The sequence below is a fragment of the Ursus americanus genome, chromosome 21 (assembly GCF_024610735.1).
Source record: "Ursus americanus isolate L20-20 chromosome 21, mUrsAme1.1.p, whole genome shotgun sequence".
Lineage (NCBI taxonomy): Eukaryota > Metazoa > Chordata > Mammalia > Carnivora > Ursidae > Ursus > Ursus americanus.
This window is the reverse complement of record NC_142147.1, coordinates 58,354,783-58,380,374: the sequence shown is the minus strand read 5'-3', so window position 1 is coordinate 58,380,374 and position 25,592 is coordinate 58,354,783. Positions and strand designations below refer to the sequence as shown.

Here is a 25,592-nt window from a genome sequence, read left to right as displayed (position 1 = left end):
GGCTCCTGCGCTCCGAGTACGAGCTCGGCCTCGCGGACCCCCGCCGGCCTTAGCCTCGCCTCACCGCCCCAAAAACCTTCCACGCCGCATTCTCTTGTCTGATGGTCGAAGACCACGCCCGTCGTTGACCGGGAGAGCGCCTGCGCAGGCAGGCGCCGAACTACAACTCCCGGAGGCCCGTGCGCGGGTTCCGTGCGCATCGGCCCCTGCCGTCAGGTCTTGGGGGAACCGAGTTCGAGTTTCGACGCGGGTGCTTATGGCGCCGTCACAAGTGTCCAGTTCCCGCGGGCTGTGTCGTGGGCCCCGCGAACGTCGCCCCCGCGCTTTTACAGCTGTAACTGGCCGGGGACTAGTGTAGAGAGAGTGGTCGGGGGGGTCAGGGGAGTCAGGGAGGACGCTGAGCAGAGGCCGTGGGAAGATCCCGAGAAGCAATCTCCGCAAGGAGGACCCAGCCAGGCTGAGGCCGCGTGGGCAGGGCCTGTGAGTCAGGTGAGTCTTCTCGGAGCAAGGACATACTGCTTTCATGTTGGAAACTGCCGTAAACTTTATTGTTGTAAAACAAACTGGTGTTTCCCCAAAACAACAAAAAGTGCAAGACACAAAAACGACACACAAAAATTAAAACAGATACATTCACTAAGATGCCAAATACAAGAGCCGTTTACGTTTTACCACGCCGACCCTGCCTTGCAGTATTTAGGACGTGGTTGTAGGAAACATCCCATGGTAGACACATTTTTAAACTGGTTTACATCGTCAGATGTGTGCATTTGAACAGCATTCTTTTTTTTTTTTTTTTTTAAGATTTATTTATTTGCGAGAGTGAGAGAGCGCGCAAGCAGGGGGGAGGAGCAGGAGGAGAGGGAGAAGCAGACTCCCCACTGAGCGGGGAGCCCAACGAGGGGCTGATCCCAGGATCCCGGGGTCATGACCTGAGCCAAAGGCCGATGCTTAACTGACTGAGCCACCCAGGCATCCCATGAACAACACCATAATATTCAAAGCTGATGTGTCCTCACAGAATTTGTCATTGGCCGAACATTGACTAAGGCCTGCTAGGGGCTGGGCCCAGGGCACAGCAGCCAACAGTGGACCAGGCGCCAGTGGACAAGGTGTGCACGTTTGCCATTCACCACTCAAGCCAGACTTTATTTCACTGATGTGCACGGGCCGTCCCTGGAGCAGGGGGTGAAAAGAATCTAACCAGGGCTGAGCCACGTGCTCTTGCCACTTTAAGAAAGACTAATTGATTCAAGTCAGGGCTTGCATGCTGGATTTGAAGCTGAGAAAAAGTGTCAAGACAAGGGCATTTTTTCTTTGACTGGAACAATTTATTTGAAACAGCTCTGAAAACAGCAGAAAAGACAGTAGGAATTCTCACGTTAGGGAAGAACCTAGCTGGGTACCTTTTCTTTACACATAAAGACACTTGAAAAGATTAGGCTGATTCTCACATGAGTAAAAGACTTTAAATTTCATAAGCCCTACAACAGTGGTTGTTATGAAAAAATATGATGGATGGCTCAAAATCAGAATGCACTGATGTAGTCAAGGCAAAGACAAGCTTATCGGCTTTTGTTTAAAGTGTCTTGTACATTCAGACTATAAAGGCCCACATTTGTGATTGTCATACTGAAAGCCCACCTTCTCTTCTCTGTACTAGTGTATGAAGGCTTTAAAATATACATAAAATGTCAATTATCAGTTCTCTCACCTGCAAACCAAAATCAAAAAGATAATTTTTTTTTCTGTTGGTTTTTTTCTTCCACAAAATGTGTACTCTTCCCCCTATTTTCCTTTTACTGTATCAAAAGGTGTGTATACACTTCTCATGACCAGATCTTTTCCCCAAAAGGCCTGGGCAGAGTCCTGGTAATGAGTTGTCGATGGTGCTACACAGACTTGCCTGCTCATGGGGACATACCCCAGCCCTAATATTGAGCCAGGTTGCCCTGCCCAGCTCCCTTGGGACTTGCCCCTCTGTTACCTTCCTCTACCCTCCTAATCCTTGTTTTTTTCCAGCCAGCTTTCACAAACTCAAACGCCTGCAGGGGCTGGGCTCTAAAGGGATGAGTGCTGATGGTCTCTACCAAGTGATGCCATGTGGACAGGTAAGCCCAGTGTACCAGGTCTGTACTTCTGGAAAGAAACCAAAGATTTGGATTTGTGTGTGAAATCTCTTGATTCACAGGAAATTCAAAGGGTTTAAGAACACTGTCAATTAAACAAGGTGATCTGAAGGCTAGCTCTGTGTTGCCTTCACTCCTCCAGACCATGTTGAAGCCAGTGGCTGGGCCCCACTCATGCCAATCTCAGCTTTCTCTAACCACAGGGGTCGCCTCCACCTGGCTGTGACAGGACGGCACCAGGAATAGTTGCATTAAGAATCAGTGTAGGTTTCAAGAAATTCTATAATCATCATGGATAGCACAACTTCATTACACTCTATTTTTGTTAAATTATTTGATATATACATTTAAATATATTACAGTGTTTAGCCTTGTGTATATATTTCATCCTTAAAGAAAAAATCACTTTGGGAGCCTCAAAACCTAGCAATGCCCAGGCCTCTGCTCCCAAAGGCCCTGGCTGCTGTGGGGAGGAGGGTGGTCTGTTTGCCTCTGGTTCTGGAGCATGAGATGGTGAGGACTTGCACTGCATCACAGCACCCAGTACCTGGCCCAGCAGATGCTCTGTGACAAGCACTGGAAGACAGACAAGGAGGCTGGGAAGAGTCCCAATGGGTAGGTGTTGGGGTCTTTCAGGGGACACTGGCAGACGAAGGTACAGGGTGAGCCAAGCATGCATGGAGTGAGCAGAAAGAGAAGAGGAGGGCTGGTGCTCTATCTCACTACAGCTTAAGCCGCATCCTGGGACTAGGCAGGCTGGGCAGTTAACTCAATTTGGCAGCTTTGGTGAATCGGGATTCTGAGGAGTGACTCTCCAGGCCCAGGACCCTGGGTCACATCCGTGCCTGTGTCAGCCAAGGCAGAGAGTGTTGAGGGTGGCCTTCCATGGTGCTGCCACCCCATCTCCTCAGGGGTCCAAGTAAGGCTTCCTTGGCTGATCACTGCAGCCCTGTGGTGGGGTCTTGGCAGTGGCTGTAGCTCATTTGATTACCATTCACCCATCCTCACTTGCAAAGGGCTGCTCTGTGCTGGGTGCTGGTAAAATGCTGTAGTGAAGCCCTTGAGGAGGTGAGGAGGCCCAGCATGGAAGTCACTGTGGAGACAGGCAGGGACAGAGTGGGTGCAGGAGACCAGCCTACACCACCCCAGTGCTGGGGGCTACTGAAGCAGGAAAGAATTCGAGGGAACTGGTCAGCTGGGCTTTATGTCATCTCAGTGTGTCTGTTTCAGAGGGATCCTGCTGGCTGCTGGTATTGGATGGGATGGAGGGGAATGGGCTGGAGGCAGAGTTTGCTTAGAGGCAGCTGCAGACATCCAAAGATGTGAAAAAGAAGATAGAAGAAAGGGAGGCTGGGACAGTTCAGTGCAGAGGAGAAAAGAGAACAGGGTGATCCTTGGGCCTTGGAATGTGGAGGGCTGGCATAGGGGAGGCAGTGGGTTTTCTTTCGATCAAGGATTCTTTGGACGAGCTCAGTTGGAGGACTGAGGGACACCAGGCGGATGTCTCTGGAGGGCATTTGGTCTGGGGGATGCCCAGGCAGACATCTTCCGTGAACCCCATCTTTGGAGCTGTTAGCGTGAGGATGGCTGGGGCCCATGGCAGTGAGGGGCCTGACTGACGTGGGCAGCGGCCCCAACTCTCTCATACAATCCTACTCCAACCCAGAGAGCTGTGAATGTGCCTCTGGCTTAGGGGGATTGGGATGAAAACTGCATTGGAATAAACCTCTGGTCCCCAACAAGTGGGGACACTGGGATTTCTTTGTCCACATATCCTGTCATCTTAAACCTGTTCATCATGTGTGCTGTACCTGAAAGATCAGAGGCTGACTGTGGGGCCAAGACCCCCACTCTTGCCACCTGAGCTCCAAGGAACAAACTCTGCCTCAGCAGGATGAGAAGAAGGTGCTTAGAAAGAGAGCAGGAGCCCACAAGAAATTAAGGCATGGAGTAGAACCAGAAGCCCCCAGTGAGGACTTCGAGGGTAAGCCGGGATGCTGGAGCGAGCCACGAGCAAGGTCTGGAGGCCCAGCGAGTGCAAGTTCCAAGAAGGCAAGCGCGGCGAAGGGTGCGAAGGCAGTGGAGGGATCTGCATGGCCCAGGAGGGTGCTAGGGCACAGAGGCTACAAGTGGGATGCACGAGGCAGCTTGGTGGAGAAGCAGCAGTGGACTGGGCAGGGCAGATCCAAAGGCTTTTCCAGTTGCAAGGCGACTTATGGATGATTTAAAGGAGAAGGTCTTTGCTTACATGTGGTCAGAGTCAATCTAACACTATTTCCAAGTAAAGTCCCTCCCCCCCCAAAAAAAAGAAAAGAAATGAAAAAAAAAAAACACAAAACTTGTAAGGCTTTCGTTTACATGGGGCAAGTGGTGCCCAGCAGTGAAGAGCTGGGGATGGATGAAAAGCTGAATCCAGGTGTGTGCAGGCTATCCCCACAAGTGGTGGGGTGATCTGAGGTGCTCGGGAGACCCTACACCTGCTCTTGGGAAATCCAGGGTGACCATAATGCCAGATTTTTATGTGATATCTATGATTTGAAAAATGTTGGCATTTATCTCAAAAACAACGACAAAAAAAGTCATTCTGTGAATCAAAAAGAATCATATGCTGGTCAGATTTGGTTAGACCTAAAAACCCTGCCCAAAATCCATCCAGCAAGAAAGCAGATTAGTAGGTGTGGGGGGCTGAGGGAGGCTGAGGGAGGGGAGATGGGGAGTGGCTGCTAATGGGTATGGGGAACCCATTTTGGGAGTGGTGAAAATATTCCAGAATACGTGGTGGTGATGGCTGCACAACGTTATGCATGGACTTAATGCTTGTTAAGTTTTATGTTGTGTGTACTTTATCATTAAAAAAGGAGTGAAAAAGGAATGGGGGGCGGGGACTAAAAAAAAAAGAAGAAAGAAAGAAAGAAAAGAGGAGGAAGTTCCACATAAAAGGACCCCAAGCGTGTGCCAGGCTCCCAGGGGCTGGGCAGGCAGCAGGCCTCCTTCCGCGGAGCGCAGGAGGGCCGCCAGGTCGAGGGCGCGGAGGCCGACCTGGCGCCCCCGGGAAAGGCTCCCAGAACGGGTAGCGTTGGCGAAGCTCCTCTTCTGCAGCTTGCGGAACGCAGACGGCCGACCGCCTAGCTAAGCGCGGCGCTGGGGGTCGCTGTCACCCCAGGAACGCGGCAGGCGCGGCGACACTCGGAGACGTGGCGGGTCCGGGTCGCCTGCAGGACGAGTCCGCCAGGGGTCGCTGTCACCCGGGGAACGTGGCGGCGGGGACGGTGGGTCCCGGGTCGCTCCGCAGGACGAGCCCTTCGGGGGTCACTGTCACCTGGGGTAAGCGCCAGGCGCGGCGACCCCCGGGAGACGCGTCGGGGCCCGGGTCGCCCCGCAGGACAAGCACTTCGGGGTTTGCTATCACCCGGGAAAAGCGCCAGGCGCGGCGAGACCCGGGAGACGCGGCGGGGCCCGGGTCGCCTGCAGGACGAGTCCGCCAGGGGTCGCTGTCACCCGGGGAACGTGGCGGCGGGGGTGGCGGGGCCCGGTGTTTCGCAGGACGAGCCCTTCGGGGGTCGCTGCCACTCGGGGAACGCGGCAGGCGCGGAGAAACCCGGGAGACGCTGAGGGTCCCGGGTCGTCTGCAGGACGAGCCCTTCGGGGTTCGCTGTCACCCGGGGAACGCGGCGGCGGGGTGGCGGGTCCCGGGTCGCCCCCAGGACGACCCCTTCGGGGGTCGCTGCCATTCGGGGGACGCGGCAGGCACGGCGACACGCGGGAGACGCAGCGGGTCCCGGGTCGCTCCGCAGGACGGGCCTTCGGAGGTCGCTGTCACCCGGGGTAAGCGCTGGGCGCGGCGACACCCGGAGACGCGGCGGGTCTGGGTCGCCTACAGGGCGAGTCCGCCAGGGGTCGCTGTCACCTGGGGAACTCGGCGGCGGGGGTGGCGGGTCCCGGGTCGTTCCGCAGGACGAGCCCTTCGGGGGTCGCTGTCACTCGGGGAACGAGGCAGACGCGGAGACACCCGGGAAACGCGGCGGGTCTTGGGTCGCCCCGCAGGGGGAGTCTGCCATGGGTCGGTGTCACCCGGGGTAAGCGACAGGTGCGGCGACACCCAGGAGACGCGGCGGCGGGGACGGCGGGTACCCGGTCGCCCCGCAGGACGAGCCCGCCGAGGGTCGCTGTCACCCTGGGTAAGTGGCAGGCGGGGCGACACCCGGGAGTCGCGGCGGCGGGGACGGCGGGTCCTGGGTCGCCCCGCAAGACGAGTCTGCCGAGGGTCGCTGTCACCCGGGGTAAGCGCCAGGCGCGGCGACGCCCGGGAGACGCGGCAGGTCCCGGGTCGCCCCGCAGGACGACTCCGCCTGGGGTCGCTATCACCCGGGGGACGCGGCGGCGGGGGTGGCGGCTCCTGGATTGCCTGCAGGACGAGTCCGCCGAGGGCGGTTGTCACCCGGGGGACCCGGCGGAGGGGACAGCGGGTCTCAGGTCGCCCCGCAGGACGAGCCCGCCGAGGGTCGCTGTCTCCGGGGGGACGCGGAGGGGGTGGCGGGTCCCGGGTCGCCTGCAGGACGAGTCCGCCGGGAGTCGCTGTCACCCGGGGCCCGCGTCCGCTCACTGCGTGGCGTGCAGTTTCTGGTGGTCGAGGAGGTGGACCATCCAGGGGAAGGCCTTCCCGCAGACGCCGCACTCGAAGGGCCGCTCGCGGCCGGAGGGCTCCGCGCGCCGGTCTCCATCCGCGTCCTGGGCGCAGGGGCCTCCATCCGCCGCTTCCAACGGGCCGGCCTCCCCGGGTCCCTCGCCCCCGCCCCGCCGGGGCCTCTTGCGCAGCGGCTGCAGCTCGTGGATCTTCCGATGCTCCTCCAGGACGGAGGCGTGCAGAAAGGCCTTGCCGCACTCGGGGCACGAGAATGGCCCCTCTTCCAGGTGGCGCTTCTGGTGCTCGATGAAGTGGGTGACCCAGGTGAAGACCTCCCCGCACTCGGCACACGCGAAGGGCCGCGCCCCTGGGGGGACTTGGGTCGCCGCTGAGCTCCCCGAGGAGAGGGCAGCAGCCGGTTGCCCCGCCTCTTCAGGGGAGGCTTTGGTGTCTTTGAGTAAGGGCAGGTGGGTGCTGCTGGCATCGCTGTCCCCAAGTCTCTTTTGGGGACTGCTGCTCTGAGCACTTGGAAGGGTGGGGTCTGCAACCAGGCCGGGCTGAGGGCTCGGGTGCAGGGGCCCCTCGGGAGCAGGCCCTTGGCCTCCAGTGCCCTGAAGCACAGCGTCCCTTGGGGCAGCCCCTGCCTGCCAGGCACCCCCTTCTGCCTGGGGAGAGTCCTGGGCCAGCCTGGGGAGGATGTGTCTGTTCCTTGGGGCTCTGTCCCCAACCTGCCCACAGGGAGGTTCATCCCAGATACTAGGCTTCAGAGGCGAGCAGCCCAGGCCTGGGGAGGGTGAGGGAAAGGGTTAATTGTTAGTGAAGGGGCCGGGGCTGGAGGCCACACCCTGGGCATCTCCCTGCCCCCCTCCCCCCAGGACTGCAGAGAGGAGCAGGCAGCCAGCTGTCTTTACTCAGTAGGGCCTTAGTGCCCGCAATCCTTTCCTTTCTTAAGATAAAGGGCTGGGTGGGCTGGGGGGCAGATCCCAAGGCCCTGGGCCCCCTTGTCCTCACCTGGGCAGGCTGCTGAGGGGACCCCATGCTGCAGTGTCTTCTGTCTGTCTGCCTTCATGCTAGGAGGCTGAAGCCCTGGTCAAGGGGTGGAAACGTTTGAGTGGCTGTTTCGGGAGGGGGGGTGCGCGATATCAGTCCCCACTCCTGGTGTGCACAATTTCTGGGGGAATGTATAGAGTTCATCACCAAAGCCCCCCGACACTGCCATCAGCAAAGTCAAACCCTTGCCAGACCTTAAACCCATTCCCAGCCCTCAGGATTGCCGTCGGACCCAAACACTCACCGAGTGAGCCCAGGGTGCAGGATGCCTCGGCCCCCGCCCTGGTGTGGGGACTCCGCTGGGGCTGGGCAGGCTGCAGCCACTCGCCCTCCTGGGGGAGCCCCAGCTCCGATGCCTGGAATGGCAAACACAGTCCTGCTCAGCAACTGCCCCACGCCGCCCAGGGCTTGGAGCAGCCACCAGAGAGCCATCTACCCAATGCCCCCACAGGAGAGGGACAGCATTGCCTCCTTTCAAAAATCCAGGAATAGTAAAACTAAAGCCACCGCTCCCCCCCCCCAAAAAAAAGGTGCAAAAAAAAAAAAAAAGCCACCAAACCAATAAACAGTATTTAGTAAGAGTTTATTGTACATATAAGAATAGTCTACGAACTGGGAGCTTTCAAATCGAAGACTGATATGAAGCCTGGAGGCTTATACAGTGAAAATGAGGAGGTCGTTTAACCTTCTTGATGATGGTGATTACAAAGGGGGTTTCCAGACAGCAGGGGTGGCTCAAAGTGATTATCTTACACCGCATTTAGGAAGATGACTTAACTTTCTTTAAAGATCGTCAGAGGCATTTGCACGAGGTGGCCCAGGTTATGTTTTGCTTGTTTTGCAGAACACACTAAATTAAGTCTCACTTATGTGGTGAGTGGTTTTGTCTGCTCAGGGAATGTTCAAGTCTGGTCTCCATTTTGTATTTAATTTTAACACCCCAAATGCACATTCCCAGAGGGCTGTTACTAGGACTAGAGACATAATTTGAGGGCCCCCCTGTGCAAAATGAAAACTCAAGGCCCCTTTGTGATGGTGAGTTCTAGGAGTCAATGTGACTGAGCTAACGGATGGCCCAGTAGCTGGTAAAGTATCATTTCTGGTATCTGGGGGGGGGGGGGCATCTCCAGGGAAGACTAGCATTTGTGCAGGCAGTCTCAGTAAAGATCATCCTCACCAATGTGGGTGGGCCTCACCCAATCCGTTGAGGGCCCAAGTTGGACACAAAGGCAGAAAGGTGCGTTTGTGCTGTCTGCTTGAGCTGGGACAGCCACCTTCAGCCCTCAGACATCGGACCCTCCTTGATTCTTGGGCTTTGGACTCAGACTGAGACTCCTGTGGTCTTTAGACCTTTGGCCTTGAGATAAGAGTCCCCTGCCCTGGAGATGGCTTTCTGGCGTCTCCGGCTTGCAGACAGCAAATCAGGCACTCCTTGGCCTCCCTAATCGTGTGAGCCTGTTCCTTGTAATACATCTCTGTATGTCTGTATAAATCCTACCGGTTTTGCTTCCGTGCAAAACCCTGACTAGTACACCTTCACTTGAAAACCACTGATGATTTCACAGCAGCAACATGGCATTAAACAGAGCACCGGGCCCTATGTAAGGACTGAGGTCAGTATTACCTGTGGGGCTCTGAACTGTCCCTCACAGCTGCCCCGTCCCTGAGAACAAGGTCCCAGAGGGTGATGAGCAGCAGTGGGGGTCCAGGTCTCACCTATCACCAAAGCATTCCTGTCACCCATCCCACCAGCAGGCATGCAGCGGAGTCTCTCAGAGCTTGCCACTGAAGAGTAAGGATCTGAAATGTATGGCCCTGGCTTTGCATCTGGGCTAGCCCTACTGTGTGGCCCTGGGCAAAGGGCTTTTCCTCTCTGGTCCAGAAAGGGGATATCGGCACAACATGTTCTGAGCCAGGCACCCGGCCAGGGCTTGACAAACCTGCACTGCAGTGGCTGGATCATTCAGGGTTTGTGGCTAGAGGAAGAGCACAGTGACCCCCTCAGTACAAATGGACAATATTCGAGAAAATGTGCAGGGGAAAACAAGAAGTGAGACTCAACCAGGAGGTCAAGCACATGTCAGAAAGGCCTGTCTTGGGTCGGTCTCTGCTTTCTGCTGCTCTCACCCACCTGGGGTACAGGTGTGGGGATATAAGGCCCCCCAAAGGCCCAGGCAGTGACTGCTAGGCACTAGGGACTGCCAGAGGGAGGGAGCTGGGGATGGGGTGTGGTGGGAGAGAATTACATTAGGAGATTCTTCACTTTCAGACTGGGAAAGTGTGGATCCTGTGTTTGGCTGAATTACTGATTTTCTGTTTCTTACTAAATACTAATTTTCATTGTAGAACAAATACCTATTGAATTCTGTAACAGTCACCAGAGGGTCTGCCATCTGCAAGGGGGCAGACAGGAGTCCCTCTCCCTCTTTCTGGTACCTGACCGCCTGAGACCCTCAGCTGCTGAGAGTCCTGCCTCCTCCTCAGTGGCCCGAGACCATGACCATGGAGAGTGAGGGGTTGGGAGAGGAGGCCCAGGACCTGTGTGTGTATGTGTACGTGTTTGGGGGGGGCATGCTAGGGCATGTTAGTTCCCCTGACTTGGAAGCGTGGGCCACCATCCAGAGACGTCTGAAGATACTGACAAACACACTTGGGCCAGGCACAGAAACCAGGACATTTCTGAGCCTTGTTGATAGCTCTAAACACAAAAAATGTCCCCAAAGTCTTGTTGACCAGGGCTCTGATCATTCCACGGACAGTGCAGGGCAGTGAGTGGGATGCGGGGACCCACATCTGTCGTCTAATCAGCCAAGAAAAAGAAAATAAGAACAATGGGAAATGTGAATGCCAACCAGCTATTTACTGCTGTTGGGGGATTACTGTTAATGGTTCTAGCTGAGGCAGTGGAGCTGGGTTTATGTCTAAAAAAAGAAGAGTCTGGCAGCTTTGCCAGAGGTTGTGGGTGTGTGGGTGTGGAGGGATATAATAGATGAAGGGGGTCAAAAGCTACAAACTTCCAGCTGTAAAACAAGTAAGCCCCGGGCTTGTAATGTACAACATGGAGACTATAGTTAATAATACTGTATTGCATATTTAAAAGTTGCCAAGGGAGCAAATCTTAAAAGTTCTCATCACAAGAAAAAATATTTGTAACTTTTTGTGGTGATAGATGTTAATTAGACTTACTGTAGTTGATCGTTGCTCAATATATATCGAATCATTATATTGTACACCTGATACTAACATGAAGTTACACATCAATTATATCTCCATAAAATATTAAAAATAAAAAGATATTATAGATACAGTTGGGGGAAAAATGAGACCTTGAAGCCCAGGCCCTACTTGTAGTGCATGGAGATGGGGTGTGAGCATGTCAGTGATTTCTGGAGGGGAGAATCCAGGATGGAAAAGGGGTTTCCATCAACACATCTGGCTGTGTGTCAGACACCTGTGGCCCATCTGGGGCTGACTTCTCCATCATGTGCCAGAAACAGAGCCCAGGGACCATGAAGCTTTTTAAAAAAGGAGTTTCTTGCAATAATGTTTTAATGTCTTTTAAAATTAGTCAGAAAAAAAAAATGAATGTAGTGAATACTCCAGCCTAGAATATGTTCATCTTTGTACCAAATGGTCATAAAATATAACTTACTATTTTGTCTAAGCTCATGAGTATAACTTTGATACGATTCTTATCAGACAAAAATTTTTAGGGCCCAGGAAAGTCCTAATACAACCCTGGGTCCATTAGTCTGTTCTCTCTATTTTGGTGTATATAATGTGTATTTGTTTCCCGTGGCTGCTGTAACAAAACTATGACACGCTTAGTGGCTGAAAACAGCACAAATTTCTCTTACAGCTCTGAAGGCCAGAAGTCTGCAGTCAGTTTCCCCAGGCTAAAGTTAGTGTCTGCCAAGGCCCGTTGCTTCTGAAGGCTCCAGGGGAGAGTCTGTTTCCTGGCCTTTTCTCAGCTTCTAGACACACCCACCTTCTTTGCCTTGCGGCCCTTACTCCACCTTCACTACCTCTGTGCTCCAGTCACTGTCCTGTCTTCTGTAGTTAAACCTTCCTTTGCCTCCCCCTTACAAGGACACTTGGGATTACCTTTAGAATCCAGTCAGATAATCCAGGCTAATCTCCTCTTCTCATGTTCCTACCTTAATCACACCTGCAAAAAGTCCCTTTTGCCACCTAGGGTAACATTCCCAGGTTCTAGGGGATGAGGACATGGACATTTGGTGGGCAGAGGGGGTTGGTGGAGGCATTATTCAGCCTACCATACAGTGTGTGGTTGAAGTTTTCCACAATAAAAGGTTATACAAAAAGATATTTCCTCCTGCAAGCCTAAAACAAGACAATTAAGAATAACTCTTTTTCCCCCCCCAGCAAAAGCAGGTCAGAGGTAGAGAAATTCATGCAGGTGAATTCAAGGACGGGGATGATCTGCTGCTGATGTCTGCAAAGGTACACAGGGGAGCTCTTTTGCAGAGCGGTGGGTGCGTTATTTATCTTTTGTCTCATGTTTTTCTTATTAGATGTCTTTTTTTCTGTTGTTATGAATTAAATAAAGAATGAAAATGGTCTCCAGGCAGAGCATAGTAGCCAGAGAAGAAACAAGATACAGACTAGTGGGTCCTTAAAAAAATCAGCCATGCAAGTCAAAAAACCTCAAAATGATACTAGACCCCAGCATCATAAGAGGGGGGTGGTCTCTGGGAATGCAGGAGGAACTGGACTTTGGCTTGATGGGAAATATCATTTTTAATGGTTCCTTAATTTAACTTAATTTTTCTTAATTTTGCTTAATCACATAAAAGTGTGTGTGTGTGCATGTGTGCACGCACGTGTACAATCTGTTAATTTCACATATATAGATTCGTGAAACTACCACCACCATAAGGACCAGAATGGTTCCACCACCCAGGGAAACCCTCTCGTGCTACCCCTGTATAGTCACATTTTCCCTCCACCCAGAACCCCTGCCTGGCAACCGCTGATGTGTTCTCTGTGGCTATCATTTTGTCTTTTCAAGAATGTCATATAAGTGGGATTTCATAGTATGTACCTTTTGAGATTAGCTGTTTTGACAGCATAATGCCCTTCAGATCCATCCAAGTTGTGTGTGGATCAAGAGTTTCTTCCGTTATATTGCTGGATAGTATTCCATGGTGTGCAGGATAAATGATTGTTTATCTAGTCACACGCACACATGGGTTGTTTCCAGTTTGGGGCTATTACAAACAAAGCTGCTATGAATATTTGTGTACAGGTTTTTATAGGAACATAAGTTTTTGTTTCATCTGGGTAAACATCCAATCCCAGGAGCGGGATTGCTGGGTCATATGTCACGTATATACTTAACTCTGTAAGAAACAACCAAACCGTTTTCCAGATTGGTTTTACCACTTTGTATTCCTACCAGCAATGAACCAGTTCCCGTTTTTCCACATCCTTGTCAGCACTTGCTGCTGTCCCTCTTTCTACTTTTAGCCATTCCAGTAGGTGTGTGGTGATATCTCATCATAGTTTTAATCTGCATTTCCCTGATGGCTGCTGATCTTCAGCATCTTTCCATGTGCTCACTGTAACATTCCCATTTTGAAAAGGGAAGGGCATGACTCCTGTGCTTTTTCTCTCTGAGCGTGGACATAGAAAACAAAAGGAAGCCAAAGATGCTTCGAGGTCGCTTGTGAATGGCGTGGAGGGGCCTGGGAGGAGAAGGTGGCAGTATTGGTTGTGACTGAGGGAGGCCACACGACCCCCATATGAGAGAGAGGTACGATGTCCCAGGGACACCCAGTCTGACAGTCATGTGCAGGGCATGAAGGTCCTGACAGGGCCTTAGCGTTGGAGGTTAACGTTTGAGAGAGTGGCAAATTAGTGGGAGACAGAAGGGGCCTGTGGTCTGAAGAAGCGGGAGGTCACGGAGGTGATGGGAGGTGAGAGCAAGGGGCTGTGAATCTGCTTGATGCCAGAGGGAAGGGAATGTGGTTTGGTTTTTGTTTCTTTCGTGCTTTACCTGTTAACAAATCTACGTGGTCTGGCCCCCACTGTTTTAATCACTCCAGTCCCTGCTGGGGGCCTGTCCCCTTCACTCTGTGATCTCCAGCCACACCAAGTTTCCCTTGGTCCCTGACATATGTCATGGTCCCCTCTCACTTGGGGCCTTTGCAAGAATAGATCTTGCTGTCGGGGATGCGCTCTTGGAGTTCCCAGCCCCTCCAAGAATCCACAGGATTCTTTGGTATGAGACCACTACAGGTACTAATACTATGGATGGCATCTGGGCCAGGGCACCCAAGCTCCTATGTGGCAGCACTTGGAGTGGCAGCACCAGAAATCTCTCAACATACCCAGCAGGTAGTTGAGGGTGGGGACCTCAGCATCTGGCTGTTGCCTGGTGAAGGACTAGTAGAGGGCCTGGGTGGAGGGGGATGAAGATGGTCTGCAACAGAGCACAACCCTGTTAACTGTATTTTGCCCAGCACTGAGCTGCAGCAAGTTTTTGGGATTTGTGGGACAGGTTAGAGGTGTGAAGTTCAGGCTTCCTGGGAGTGTTGGGACAGCCTTGCACAGAGCTTGGATGGGATGTCCTTCAGCCTGTCACAGCACTGATGCTCATGGTGCCCCAGGAATGTAGGAGCATGGAGCCAGGGGCCCTGGGCTCACCTGGGATGGGTCTTTCTGGGACCTCGGGCTCTTCCTGTCTTCCTCCTCGCTGATGCTCTTGTCCTGGTGGTCGGTGAGAGATACCAGAACTGGGCGGGAGAAAGGGATGGTGAGAGGCCTGTGTGACCCAGAGCCCCTAAATCCCCAGATTTCCTGCACACGGAGAGCAGCCAATCCCAGGAGCACCCCAGTGAGGCCAAGGCAGGAACAGTAGTATGCCACTGCCTTTATCCTTCCAACAAGCTTCTAAATGCAGCCCCACCCCCCTGCTCCAGACTTTTCCATGGCTGCCAGTCATGAGGCCACGGTGACACAAGAGGCAGCTGAGGACAGGTCTTCTCACCTAGCACTCCACCCCCATGTGTGCCCCTGAGAGGCCCATGAGGACATTTCCTGTAGCACTGACTAACATGGAAAGCCTGGAAAGGGGCCTCATCCCACAACTGGAATCTTTCTGAGGCAGAATGCAGTCAGGTAGCAAAGATAGTTGAAGCAGGGTCCCATGGATCTACCACAAAACACATTGTAGGGGGACAAAAGCCAGGGCAGGATAACAGTTACAGAAGGACACCATTTATAGGTTTAGGACATGGGAAACAGAGCCATACACTGTTATGGATGCAAAATAAGAGGAGAAAGTACAAACATGCACATGCAATGAGAAATTCAAGGCCTTGTCCCCCTCTGGGGCAGCAAGGTGAGCAGGACAAGAGGAATGTGGGGAGACCTGCACTGTGGGCCCAGTGAACTCCACAGTGTGTCATTTCTTTAAGTAACACCCTAAGCTGCCTTTCAGTTAGGCTCTGAGATGGCTTCATGGCAATTACATGGGTGTTCGTTATAATACCTTTCATACAGTTTTGTAGGCTGAAAATATGTCATATAAAAAGCAAACAGTTGCTTTGGAAGGCAATTTGGCAGTTCCTCAAAAAGTTAAATGTAGAGTTACCATATGACCCCATACTTCTCTTCCTTAGATGTGTTTCCAAGAGAAATGAAAACATGTCCACGCTAATATCTATATGTGAATGTTCATAGCAGCATTGTTCATCAGAGTCAAAAAGTGGAAACAACCCAAATGTGTGTCAAGTGATGAAGAAACAAACTGTGTATATCCACACAGTAGAATATTGTTCAGTCATAAAGAGAATGAAGTACTGATATATTTTACAACATGGATGAACTCTGAAAACCTTATGCTAGGTGAAAGAAGCCAGACACAAAAGGCCACATATTATATGATTTCATTTATATGAAATGTACCGAACAGGCAAACCCATAAAGACAAAAAGTAGATTAGTGATTGCCAGGGGCTGCGGGGAGGGGAGAATAGGGAGTGACTGCTAATGGTCTGAGGTTTCCTTTTGGGGTGAATAAAATGTTCTGGAATTAGATGGTAATGATGGCTGCACAACTCTGCGAATATACTAAAAATCACTGAATTGCATATTTTTAAATGGGCAAATTATATAGTATGGGAATTATGTTTCAATAACATTATTTTTAAAAAGCAAACAGGAAGGTAACATTGCCAAAAATGGCAGAATAGGGAGCTCCCAAAATCAGTCCCTCCACTGAAGCAACAATCAAGCCAGCAAAAACTTTCAGAGTTAACTTTTGGGAACTTTAATCTGATTTTAAAAACAAAACAAAACAAACAAGGATGAGGGAATGCTTAATGAAGAAAGAAGCTATTAAATTTCACTAGAAGGTATTGTGTACCTGCCTACCAACCCCATTCTGCAGCTAGGAGGGGCTGTGTGAATGGCAGTCTATGTTATTGGTGTGGCTTGCTGTAGCCACAGGGGGCAAGACAGATCTTGTTCCCAAAGCATTGCATTTGTATGTCTGGTGACCTGTCTGGTGACTCCCTGAAGGATTAGTTCAGGGGTTTACCTTTGTTATGCCCTCTCAGAACTGTCAGGACTGGAGTGGCCTCCTGAGCAGCATTTGTCAAAAGCATTTAAAGGCATATACTAGCCACAACCACCTGTAGCAGGGATAACAGATGGAGCAAGCAGCAGAGAGACCAAAAAGCCTAGGAAAGAAGAGTCTGGAGAAAGAGGTACATGTGGGAGTAAGAGCTTTACCACAGAGTCTAGCAGGCCATGCGTATGATCAGGACTAAACACATGGTAGGAAATGAGAAGATCCCAAGCTTTCATATCTGGTTGATCTTTAGGCCCCTTGTAACCAGAAAGCGAAGGCTCAGGAGGGCTGTAAATGGAGAGGCTAAGGAGTATCTCAACTCAGAGCCAACCTACAAAAATCAGGAGAGTTTTGTTTTGTTGGCTCCAGGCCCTAAAGGAAATTTCTGTCACATCTCTGGCCAAACACTGAATTAATGAAACAGAAACTTTAGTGAGCACACACAACAAAGAATGTAGTATTTACAAAAATAGTTTAGAAAAGTTTCCAAAATGGGGCACCTGGGTGGCTCAGTCACTTAAGCATCTGCCTTTGGCTTGGGTCATGATAACAGGGTCCTGGGATTGAGCCCTGCTTCAGGGTCCCTGCTCAGCATTCACTCTCTCTTTCAAATAAATAAATAAAATCTTAGAAAAAGAAAAAAGTTTCCAAAATAAACAATTACAACCTACAGTAAGCAGCATAAACAAGCCCTGGGGAGGGAAGAGAATCTGGTCTCCAGAGTTATCACATTATATTATCAAATATTAAAAATGCTTAGTTCCCAACAACAAATTAAGAGGCATGCAAAGACCCAAGAAAGTGTATCTCATTCACAGGAATAAAAATAAATTAACAGAAACTGTCCCTGAAGAAGCCCAGACATTGGATTTACTAGACAAAGATTTTAAATCAACTGTCTTAAATACCCTCAAAGAGCTAAAGGAATCCATGAACAAAGACCTACCAAAAATCAGGAGAATGATGTTCTTAACTAATAAAGGATATCTATAAGGAGAAATTATATAAAGGAGCCAAATAGAAATTCTGGAGTAGAGAAATACAATAACTAAAATGAAAAATTTGTTACGGGGGTTCAACCTCAGATTTAAGCTGGCAGAGAAAAGGATCAGTAAACTTGAAGGTAAGTCAATCAAAATTATACAGTCTGAGGAGCAGAAGAAAAATGAACAGGGCCTAAGGGACTTGTGGGACATCATAAAACATACCAACAGACACATAACGGGAATCCCAGAAAGAGAAGACAGAGAAACAAAATATTTGAGAAGGCAATGCCTGGAAACTTCCTAAAATAGATGAAATACTTGAATCTGCAAAGAAGCTGAACAAACTCCAAACAGGATGAACTCTCAGAGATCCACACCGAGACACACTATAATCAAACTGTTATGTGGTTCAATACATCAAAATCAAGCTATGTAATGCACCATATTAATAGACCACATGATCATCTCAATTGACACAGAAAAAGCATTTGATGTAATCCAATGCCCTCTAATGATAAAAACATCATAATTCTGAGGGACTGAAAGCTTCCCCCCAATCAAGAACAAGGCAAGGATGTTTGATTTTACCACTTCTATTCAACATTGTACTGGAAGTTCTAGCCAGAGCAATTAGGCAAGAAAAGTGAAAAAAAAGAATCATCTACATTGGAGGTAGGGGCACCTAGCTGGCTCAGTCAGTAGAGCATGCAACTCTTGATCGCAGGGTTGTGAGTTCAAGCCCCACTTTGGGGTAGAGATTACTTAAAATCTCTTAGGGTGCCTGGGTATCTCAGTTGTTAAGCATCTGCCTTCGCCTTAGGTCATGATCCTGGGGTCCTGGGATCGAGCCTCGCATCGGACTCCCGACTCAGTGGAAAGCCTGCTTCTCCCTCTCCCACTCCCCCTGCTCGTGTTTCCTCTCTCGCTGTCTCTCTCTGTCAAATAAATAAATAAAATCTTAAAAAAAAAAAAGAAAATCTCTTAAAAAATAAATATATTGGAAAGGAAGAAAAACTATATTCACAGACGGCATGAGCTAATAAGTGAATTCAGCAAAGTTATAGGATACAATATCAACATGTAAAAATTAGTTGTGTTTCTATAAAACATCAGTGAACAACCCAAAAAGGAAACTCAGAAGATTTCATTTACAACAAAAAGAGCCAATTCTACTTACAGAATCAAAAAGAATAAAATACTTAGGAATAAATTTAGCCTGAGAGATACAAGACTTCTACACTGAAAACTGGAAAACTACTACTGAAAGGAATTAAAGAAAATCTGAATAAATAACATCATCATCATTATTATTAATAAACACATTCTACGTTCACGGATTGGAAGACTTAATATTGTTAAGATGGCAACACTCTCAGTGATCTACAGGTCCAATGCAATCCCTATCAAAACCCTAACACTCTTTTTTCCTCCTTTTTGCAGAAATGGAAAAGCTGGTTCTAAAATTTATATGAAATTGCAAGGGACCCAGAATAGCCAAAACAGTCCTAAAATAGGACAGAGTTGGAAGACACCTACCTCCTGATTTCAACACTTAACTACAGAGCTACAGTGCTGGCATAAAGATAGACATACAGAATTGAAAGCAATTGAGAGTCCAGAACTAAGCCCACATACCTGTGGCCAATTGGTTTTTTCACAAATGTACCAGAACCATTCAGTAGGGGAAAGAAGAGTCTTTTCAACAGTGGTGCTGGGACAACTGGTAATTCACATGCAAAAGACCAAAGTCGGAGCCTTGCTTTGTGCAGTATACCCAACAGTGCCTGCTACTTGCCAAATGCCCATCCTTGGTTCTTCTGTTCACCCACGCCTCCCCCTCCTGTATCGTCTATGCACCCACTAGGTGTCTGGTACTGTCCACTGTCCAGAAACCACCTGAAGGTGCATGCAGAGCTCTTGCTCTCACGAAGCTCACATCAACTAGGACAGAGAACAAACATGCAGGGAAAGGATAAACCCTATACACATCGCAGAGAGGCGAGGACCCTGGAGAACATGAATGGGGTCCTGCGTGGTAGCCTCTCAGAGGGATGGATGTCTGAGCCAGGCCTAGATGATGAGCTGGCTATCCCTGGATCCAGTGAGGGTCAAGGCTGCAGGGCTATAGGGAGGCGAGGCCCTGGAGGCAGATCAAGGCACACAGCCAGGACAGGGATCTGCGGTCAGCCCCACTGCAGGGCTGGCATGGGAGGAGCTGACCACTCCCTCTGCTGCTGTGCAGACAGAGGATAGGGTGATGGGTGTAGGGAGAGCAGGAAGCTGGGCCTGACATTAAACTTTTAAATTCTGAGGCCTCCATTTCAAAGACTGCCATCTGTAATAAACATTTGCAGCTGTGTGACACAGCTACTAGCAAAAAACCAGGTAAGGAATTGGGCTGCCCCCACTCATGGAGGTCCTCATTCAGAAAGCCTTGGGTGGTCTAGATAATTGACAGTTTGGGTGACCCACTACTTCCTACTCACATCCTAATTCCCACTCTTCTGCTTTAAATTAGCCAATAAAGACTATACCTCTGAGACCCTAAAATAGCCTCCCTCCAATAAAGGCAGAGCCCCCGGGGCAGGCTCCCTATCCCAGTGCTCTCCCTCTTGTGCTCGAGAGCATCAGTATCAATATATGGGCTGTAACGGGCACAACAGTCCTTGGCACCCAGGTTCACTGCTGGGCCAGAGGGAGGGATACACCATGGACTAAGACGGGGAGAGACTTACTCTGTTCAGTTATTTTTCCAGACACCAGCCATCAGGGGCTTCAGGTGGAAATATTGGGTCTGTCTTCACCCTGCACTTGCACCCCGGTGACTGGAGAGGGCCACCCACAGAAAAGAGGAGAGCCAGGCTCCTGATGGATTCCATCTGGGCTTCAGGCACCCCACCCACAGCCCTGCCCCAGCCAGTCCCCATGCTCCCTTCCCTCAGTGCACATCTCATCCTGCCCCTTCCCGCTCCTCACCCTTCCCAAGGAATGAATCCCGGTCTTGAGGCAGCAGCATGCAGATGCCTCCTGCCTGTGTCCCTAACTTCCAGGCATTCACATGGCAGGTAGAGACGCTTTATCAGGCCGAACCACCTGCTGCTCCAACTATGTCCCTGTCCACAGGACCACAGCCTGGCCCCGTGCAAAACATGTACGTGATCCCCTTGCTAAAAAATGATAGGGAACCTCAAGATGGCGACAGCAAAACATTAACACCAGCCTGGGCCTCCTAAGCTTGAGGCCCTGGAGGCTGCATGGGTCCGCCAAGGGCCAGACACAAAAGCTTTTTGGCCCCTTAGTCCCTGGAACAGTGAGTTCCAAGGACCACTTTATCTGCCTTGCACATCTTCATGATTCCACAGGAACCTGGGAACAAGACTCCATGATGCCATTCAGTGCCTTCCAACTTGGACTATGCTCTTGCCTCTGCAAAATGCAACATGCAAAACTTTCCCGAGCAAGTCAGCCAGCTTCCTGTGGGCAGTGTGGAGGCCTGGGAACCCTGTTTTCTGTAGATTTCAAGGCTTTTCTGAACCTAGGGCCTGAAGACACCCGGATCACAGCACCCGTGCCAGACCCTGAGGGTTGACCTCCTCGAGATGTGATGGGGTCTGCACTTCTGTTGACATTACAAGGAAAGAGGGGAGCCCCATTCCATGGGACTGGGGCCTGGGAGGATAGCAATTCTACAGAGTCACAGGGGCAAGAAAGCATGAGGACAAAGCCCCTGCAGGGGAAAGGGGGCTGAGGGAGAGAGGTGGCATCAGATTCACCTGCAGACCTTGCAGCTACCTGAGACCCATCTGTCTGCTGAGCTCTCTCCAACACCCGTTCTGTGACAACTGTGGACCTAGGCATCAGTCTCCATAACCAGCCGTGGACCTCTGGGATGGGTCTGCGCCCCATAGCCTGGATGCGGGGGAGGACTAGTAACCTCCAGGATTCCTGGACAGGACCTGGGGTGGGGCGGGGACACGGTCCACAGCACCTCATGTGGGCTGAGAGACCTGGGGTCCTGAGAGAGAGAGCAGACAAATGCAAAGCCACAGGCCAGATGGACACATGGTAAAATGGAGAAACCCTCAATTACCGACTGAGCGAGAGAAGTGAGGCAGACAGAGGCGTGCAGCACAATGACATTTATGTAAAACAAAGAAAAACACAGGTGTGTGATACGACAATGTGCACTGGCAGGACATGTGCAGGCAGGGGTTTGCTCAGATGGCCTGGGGCGCTGCTGGTCGGGAGAGGGAACGGGACAGGAGCGGGTGGGGGGTGGGTGGGAGCAGGGCTGGGTGGATGCGACACTTCGAGTCTGAAAGGAAAAAGAAGCGCGATCCTTGGGCACCGGGCCACGGAGACATTGGCCAGAACCCAAACCCGGCACCTGCTCCCCCCGGCAGCCACTCGCTCTTAGGGGTGAGGCCCGTCCCCTCACCTTCCTGCTGCGACATCTGTGTGAGGTCCTCCACCAGGCTAGCGGCCTCCCTGCAGGTGCGGGGGCCCTGCGACTGCACCCAGGTCCTCATCTTGCTGGGCAGCGCACTCAGGAACTGCTCCAGCACCAGCAGCTCCAGCATCTGCTCCTTCGAGTGTGCCTCGGGCCGTAGCCACTGGCGGCACAGCATCCAGAGCTGGCCCAGTGCACGGTGTGGCCCTCCTGCCACGCGGTACTGGAACTGTCGGAAACGCAGGCGCCAAACCTCGGTATCCCCAGGACTGGCTGGCTGAGGAGCCCCGTCCTGCTCCCCCAGAGCCGGGGTCTGGGGATTCCTGGGGGAGGCGAGGGCTTTGGCCAATGGGAGCATCTCTCCGGCCTCAGGGGGCAAGCAGGCTGGATCCCAGGACAGTCCCAGCAGCTCCAGACAAACCCAGGTGGCAGCAGGCGGATGCAGTCAGCAGTCAGGGGCCTGCAGAGAGGGGCAGGCGCAAAGTGGCCACATCAGATGGTGGCCACCACCTTGCTCAGGACTCCCCTCACTCCCCACCTCCTTGCCCTGACCTCTAGCTCCCAAGGAACTGACCTGACCCCTCCCCATCTCATTCTGACCTAATCTCCTTCCATATGACCCTCATGGGTTACATTGTGTTGAAGACAAGGCACTGGTCACCCCAGGGCCTTTGTACCTACTGTTCCCACCCACACTACTCTCTGATGTTCATCCTAGCCCAGCTGTCACCACAGCAGGATGTCACCACGTGCTGGCTCAGGCCATCACCCTTGTCTCATCTTCACTGTGCTGTCTTCACAACTCTTACCTCATCATGAGCATACCTCATTTCCTTACTTAGCATACATCTGCCTCCTTCACTCATTTAGTCATTCAACACACGGTTTACTGAGCATCTAGGGGAATGGGATTCCTGCCTTGGTGGAGTAGCCAGCACTGCCCAGCAGAACTTCTTATGGGTTTGGAAATGCTCTCCATCTGTGCCATCCAGCATGGTAGCCACAGGCTAATATGTGGCTCCTGAGCACTTGAAATAAGAAACTGGACTTTTAAATTCCCTTTAAATGATAACAGCCAGATATGCTACGTAATAGCACAACAGAGGCCTCCTGCCCTGCCTATGCTGTCTTTCTTGCCTTTTCTAAGTTAAGGCTGAGGGAGGAGGCGGTGAGGAGGACAAGGGGGGAAAGATACTTTAAAAACAGAGGGAAAGTGGGAAGGGCAGTGAAAAAATAGCATTTTGTGCCTTTTCCAAGCTTTCTATAGTGAACATGTAACTGAAGAAAACGTTAAAGTTGTAAAAATAAAAATGAGCAGATTTTTTTTTTCTTTAACACATGTACTCTGCGCTGATCCAATGGTGAAAGTACAAACTGGCACGACCTTTCTGGAAAGCACTGTGGCAGCTTGTGTATCAAGACCATTCTGGAAGTTCGCATGCTGTGGAATTTATCTGAAATTGGGACAAAGATTTAGGCACTAAGAATCACAACAAAAGTGCCCAACAGTCAAGCCTGGTGAGATCAACTACCCTCCCATCACATGGCGGAGCATTTATGACTGCGAAATACACGGTAACATAACATGCTCAAGGGAAGCAGACATGACATACAGATGATATGAGGTACAGGGGAAAGTGGGATGCAAAATGATATATGAGGGTCCCAAAAAGGGCCGCCAGGAGAGGCCCAAGGGCAGCCAGCCATATGCTATGTTCTTCATACTTCTCTTAATCTCCCCCAAATGGTATTTTGATCATGTTCGACCTTCATCATGAAGAAAAAAAAAAAAAAAGAACAAAAACATTTAGGAAGGATTTTTAATGACATGGGAAATGCTTATGACAAGTGAAAAGTGGAGGAGTATTCCACGTGACTTTTTCCTTCTTGAGACTCTGGAGAACTTTTCATGTGCACGTGTGTGGGTTTTACAATCAGGAAGGCGAGATGTACAAACGCAGGGAGGGCGACTCACGAGGGCTGTGCCCTGCCAGCAATCTTCGAGCCTGCTTCTTGCCGCCGGCAGCCTGACTGGGCGTTTATAAGCTCCGTCACCCCTGCTGAGACCACAGGCAAAAATACTCTTATGCTGTAGTAACACTTTCATATGTGTATTTTTGAAAAAGAAAAAGGGCCCGTTTCGCAGGTTCACAGGTTCAAACAGTCCTTCTGCTCTGGGATCTCAGACCTTACCCTTCTCTCCGGTGAGCAGGGAAGTGCGCCCCAGGCAGATTCCAGGGTGAAGAACCGCAGCCCCTCAGCACCCTCCAGGGTCCTGGGATGAAGTCTATGTGGGGAGAAGCTGAGTTGATGGGGGATCTAGAGGGGGGTCAAGTGGGGCTCCTAGCTGAAAGCACCTAAGGCCTATGGGCGGGTGACTGGGGCCCATGCTGGGGGAAATGATGTCCTCATGTCGGGGTCTGGACCAAATGGGGAACCCAGGCTGATGAGGGGGCCTGGAAGATGTAGAGGTCTTAAGCTGATGGGGGGGGGGGTTGAGATCTACATGGGGGGGGTGCCGTGGTCTTGGGGTCTAGGAGATCCACTCTGGGGGTAACCTGGATTGATGCTGGGGGGGGGTGTCTCTGAGTGTCACTTGTAGGGCTGAAAGCCACGTGGACAGGCCAGGCTTACCTGCGGTGGGCACCGAGATTTGCCGTTGACACTGTGTCAGGTTCTGGGCTGCTGGCTGGTGGGGGGGAGGGACAACTTGGGCTGGGCCGAGTGGGGTCTGGAGTGGACAAACGAGGGTGGAGGGGCTTTCTGCCCCGGCTGATGGGGAGGGGAGATGCCACCTGGGCCGGGGCTGGGCAGAACGGCGCGCCCCGGCCCCCTGCCCACCTCCACCTCAGCCCCCCCGCGAGGCCTGCAAGGCTCGCCCGTCTCCCTCATCCCCGGGTACCTCGGGGCCCCGCGACGGCTCCCCCGACCCGGCTCGGCCCCGCCGCCCGCCTCGGGCTGCACCTCCCGCCCGAGCCCGGACTCGTCTCCACCCGCGCTTCCTCTAACGCGATCCCGGCCAGCGCCCGCCGACTCCGGCACCCTCGGCCCGCCCCGCGGTCCCTTCACGCGGCCGGCCAGCCCGGTGGGCGCACTGACGGACGAGGGACAGGCGGCGGGACGGCCGGACGGGCCGCGGCGGACTCACCGCGCGCGGGCTCCGCTCCGGCCAGGGCCGCTCCGTCATGGCGGCGCCTCGGCTTGCGAGCGAGCCCAGCCGCCGCCGCGAGGACTACAACTCCCAGAACCCCGCGCGCCGCGGGCGGCCGCCATTGGCCCGGAGAGGCGCGCAGAGTCGTCCCCGAGCGTCACGCGCCGCGGGACTCCCCGGCGGGGGACGGGTAGTAACGCGCCGGGCTGCGCGGCCCAATCGGAAGCCGCCCGGAACGTGTATCTTCGCCCCCGCAGGGCCCCAGCGTTACCCTGGACAGATTCGGTCGCCATGGCAACGGGGCACGCCGCGCCGGAGTGAGGTGAGGATGGAGCTGAGCCGGACGGGGGGCGGGGGATGGGTACGAGGACGGGCGGGGCTGCCAGAGCGCGGCGCTTAGGATCTCTCTTTGCAGTGTTCAGGCCAGACCGCAAGCCAGAATTCGATTTAAACAACGTGGTTTTGTGTTTTTTGCTTTACTGTAGGAGTGTCTCACATTTAATGTGTTAAAATATTTTTAAAATATAAGTCTGTTTTAGTAGAATATGTGCCAGAATAGGATTGCCAGATTTCGCAAATAAGTAATACAGGAGGCACGGTTAGA

General features: G+C 51.9%; 1 protein-coding gene and 1 long non-coding RNA gene across 2 annotated transcripts; one reads left to right on the top strand and one right to left on the bottom strand.

The window, feature by feature from the left end:
- Positions 1 to 6: 6 nt before the first annotated feature.
- On the top strand, positions 7 to 15,394 carry LOC148108344 (uncharacterized). The gene is made up of 4 exons (XR_015720837.1): positions 7 to 489; positions 2,023 to 5,954; positions 6,174 to 7,077; positions 12,190 to 15,394. It is a non-coding gene; the product is annotated as an uncharacterized LOC148108344 (long non-coding RNA).
- Positions 6,729 to 25,120, bottom strand: ZSCAN1 (zinc finger and SCAN domain containing 1). The gene is made up of 8 exons (XM_087853338.1): positions 24,986 to 25,120; positions 24,472 to 24,609; positions 24,031 to 24,124; positions 21,826 to 23,894; positions 14,473 to 14,561; positions 8,048 to 8,159; positions 7,765 to 7,839; positions 6,729 to 7,537 (listed from the first exon to the last, which is right to left on the bottom strand). The coding sequence occupies exons 4-8, from the start codon at positions 22,193 to 22,195 to the stop codon at positions 6,729 to 6,731; spliced, it is 1,455 nt and encodes a 484-aa protein (XP_087709464.1). The 5' UTR covers positions 22,196 to 23,894; positions 24,031 to 24,124; positions 24,472 to 24,609; positions 24,986 to 25,120.
- Positions 25,121 to 25,592: the final 472 nt, after the last annotated feature.

Bases quoted from the DNA above. Each gene is read 5' to 3' on its own strand.
- ZSCAN1 (XM_087853338.1), bottom strand. From the start codon at position 22,195: ATGCTCCCATTGGCCAAAGCCCTCGCCTCCCCCAGGAATCCCCAGACC. The intron at 14,562-21,825 runs GTGAGGGGACGG...TCTCCCGCCCAG, and splicing joins ACAGATGTCGCAGCAGGAAG to TTCTGGTATCTCTCACCGAC. The intron at 7,840-8,047 runs GTGAGTGTTTGG...CCCCTTGACCAG, and splicing joins CTGCACCCTGGGCTCACTCG to GGCTTCAGCCTCCTAGCATG.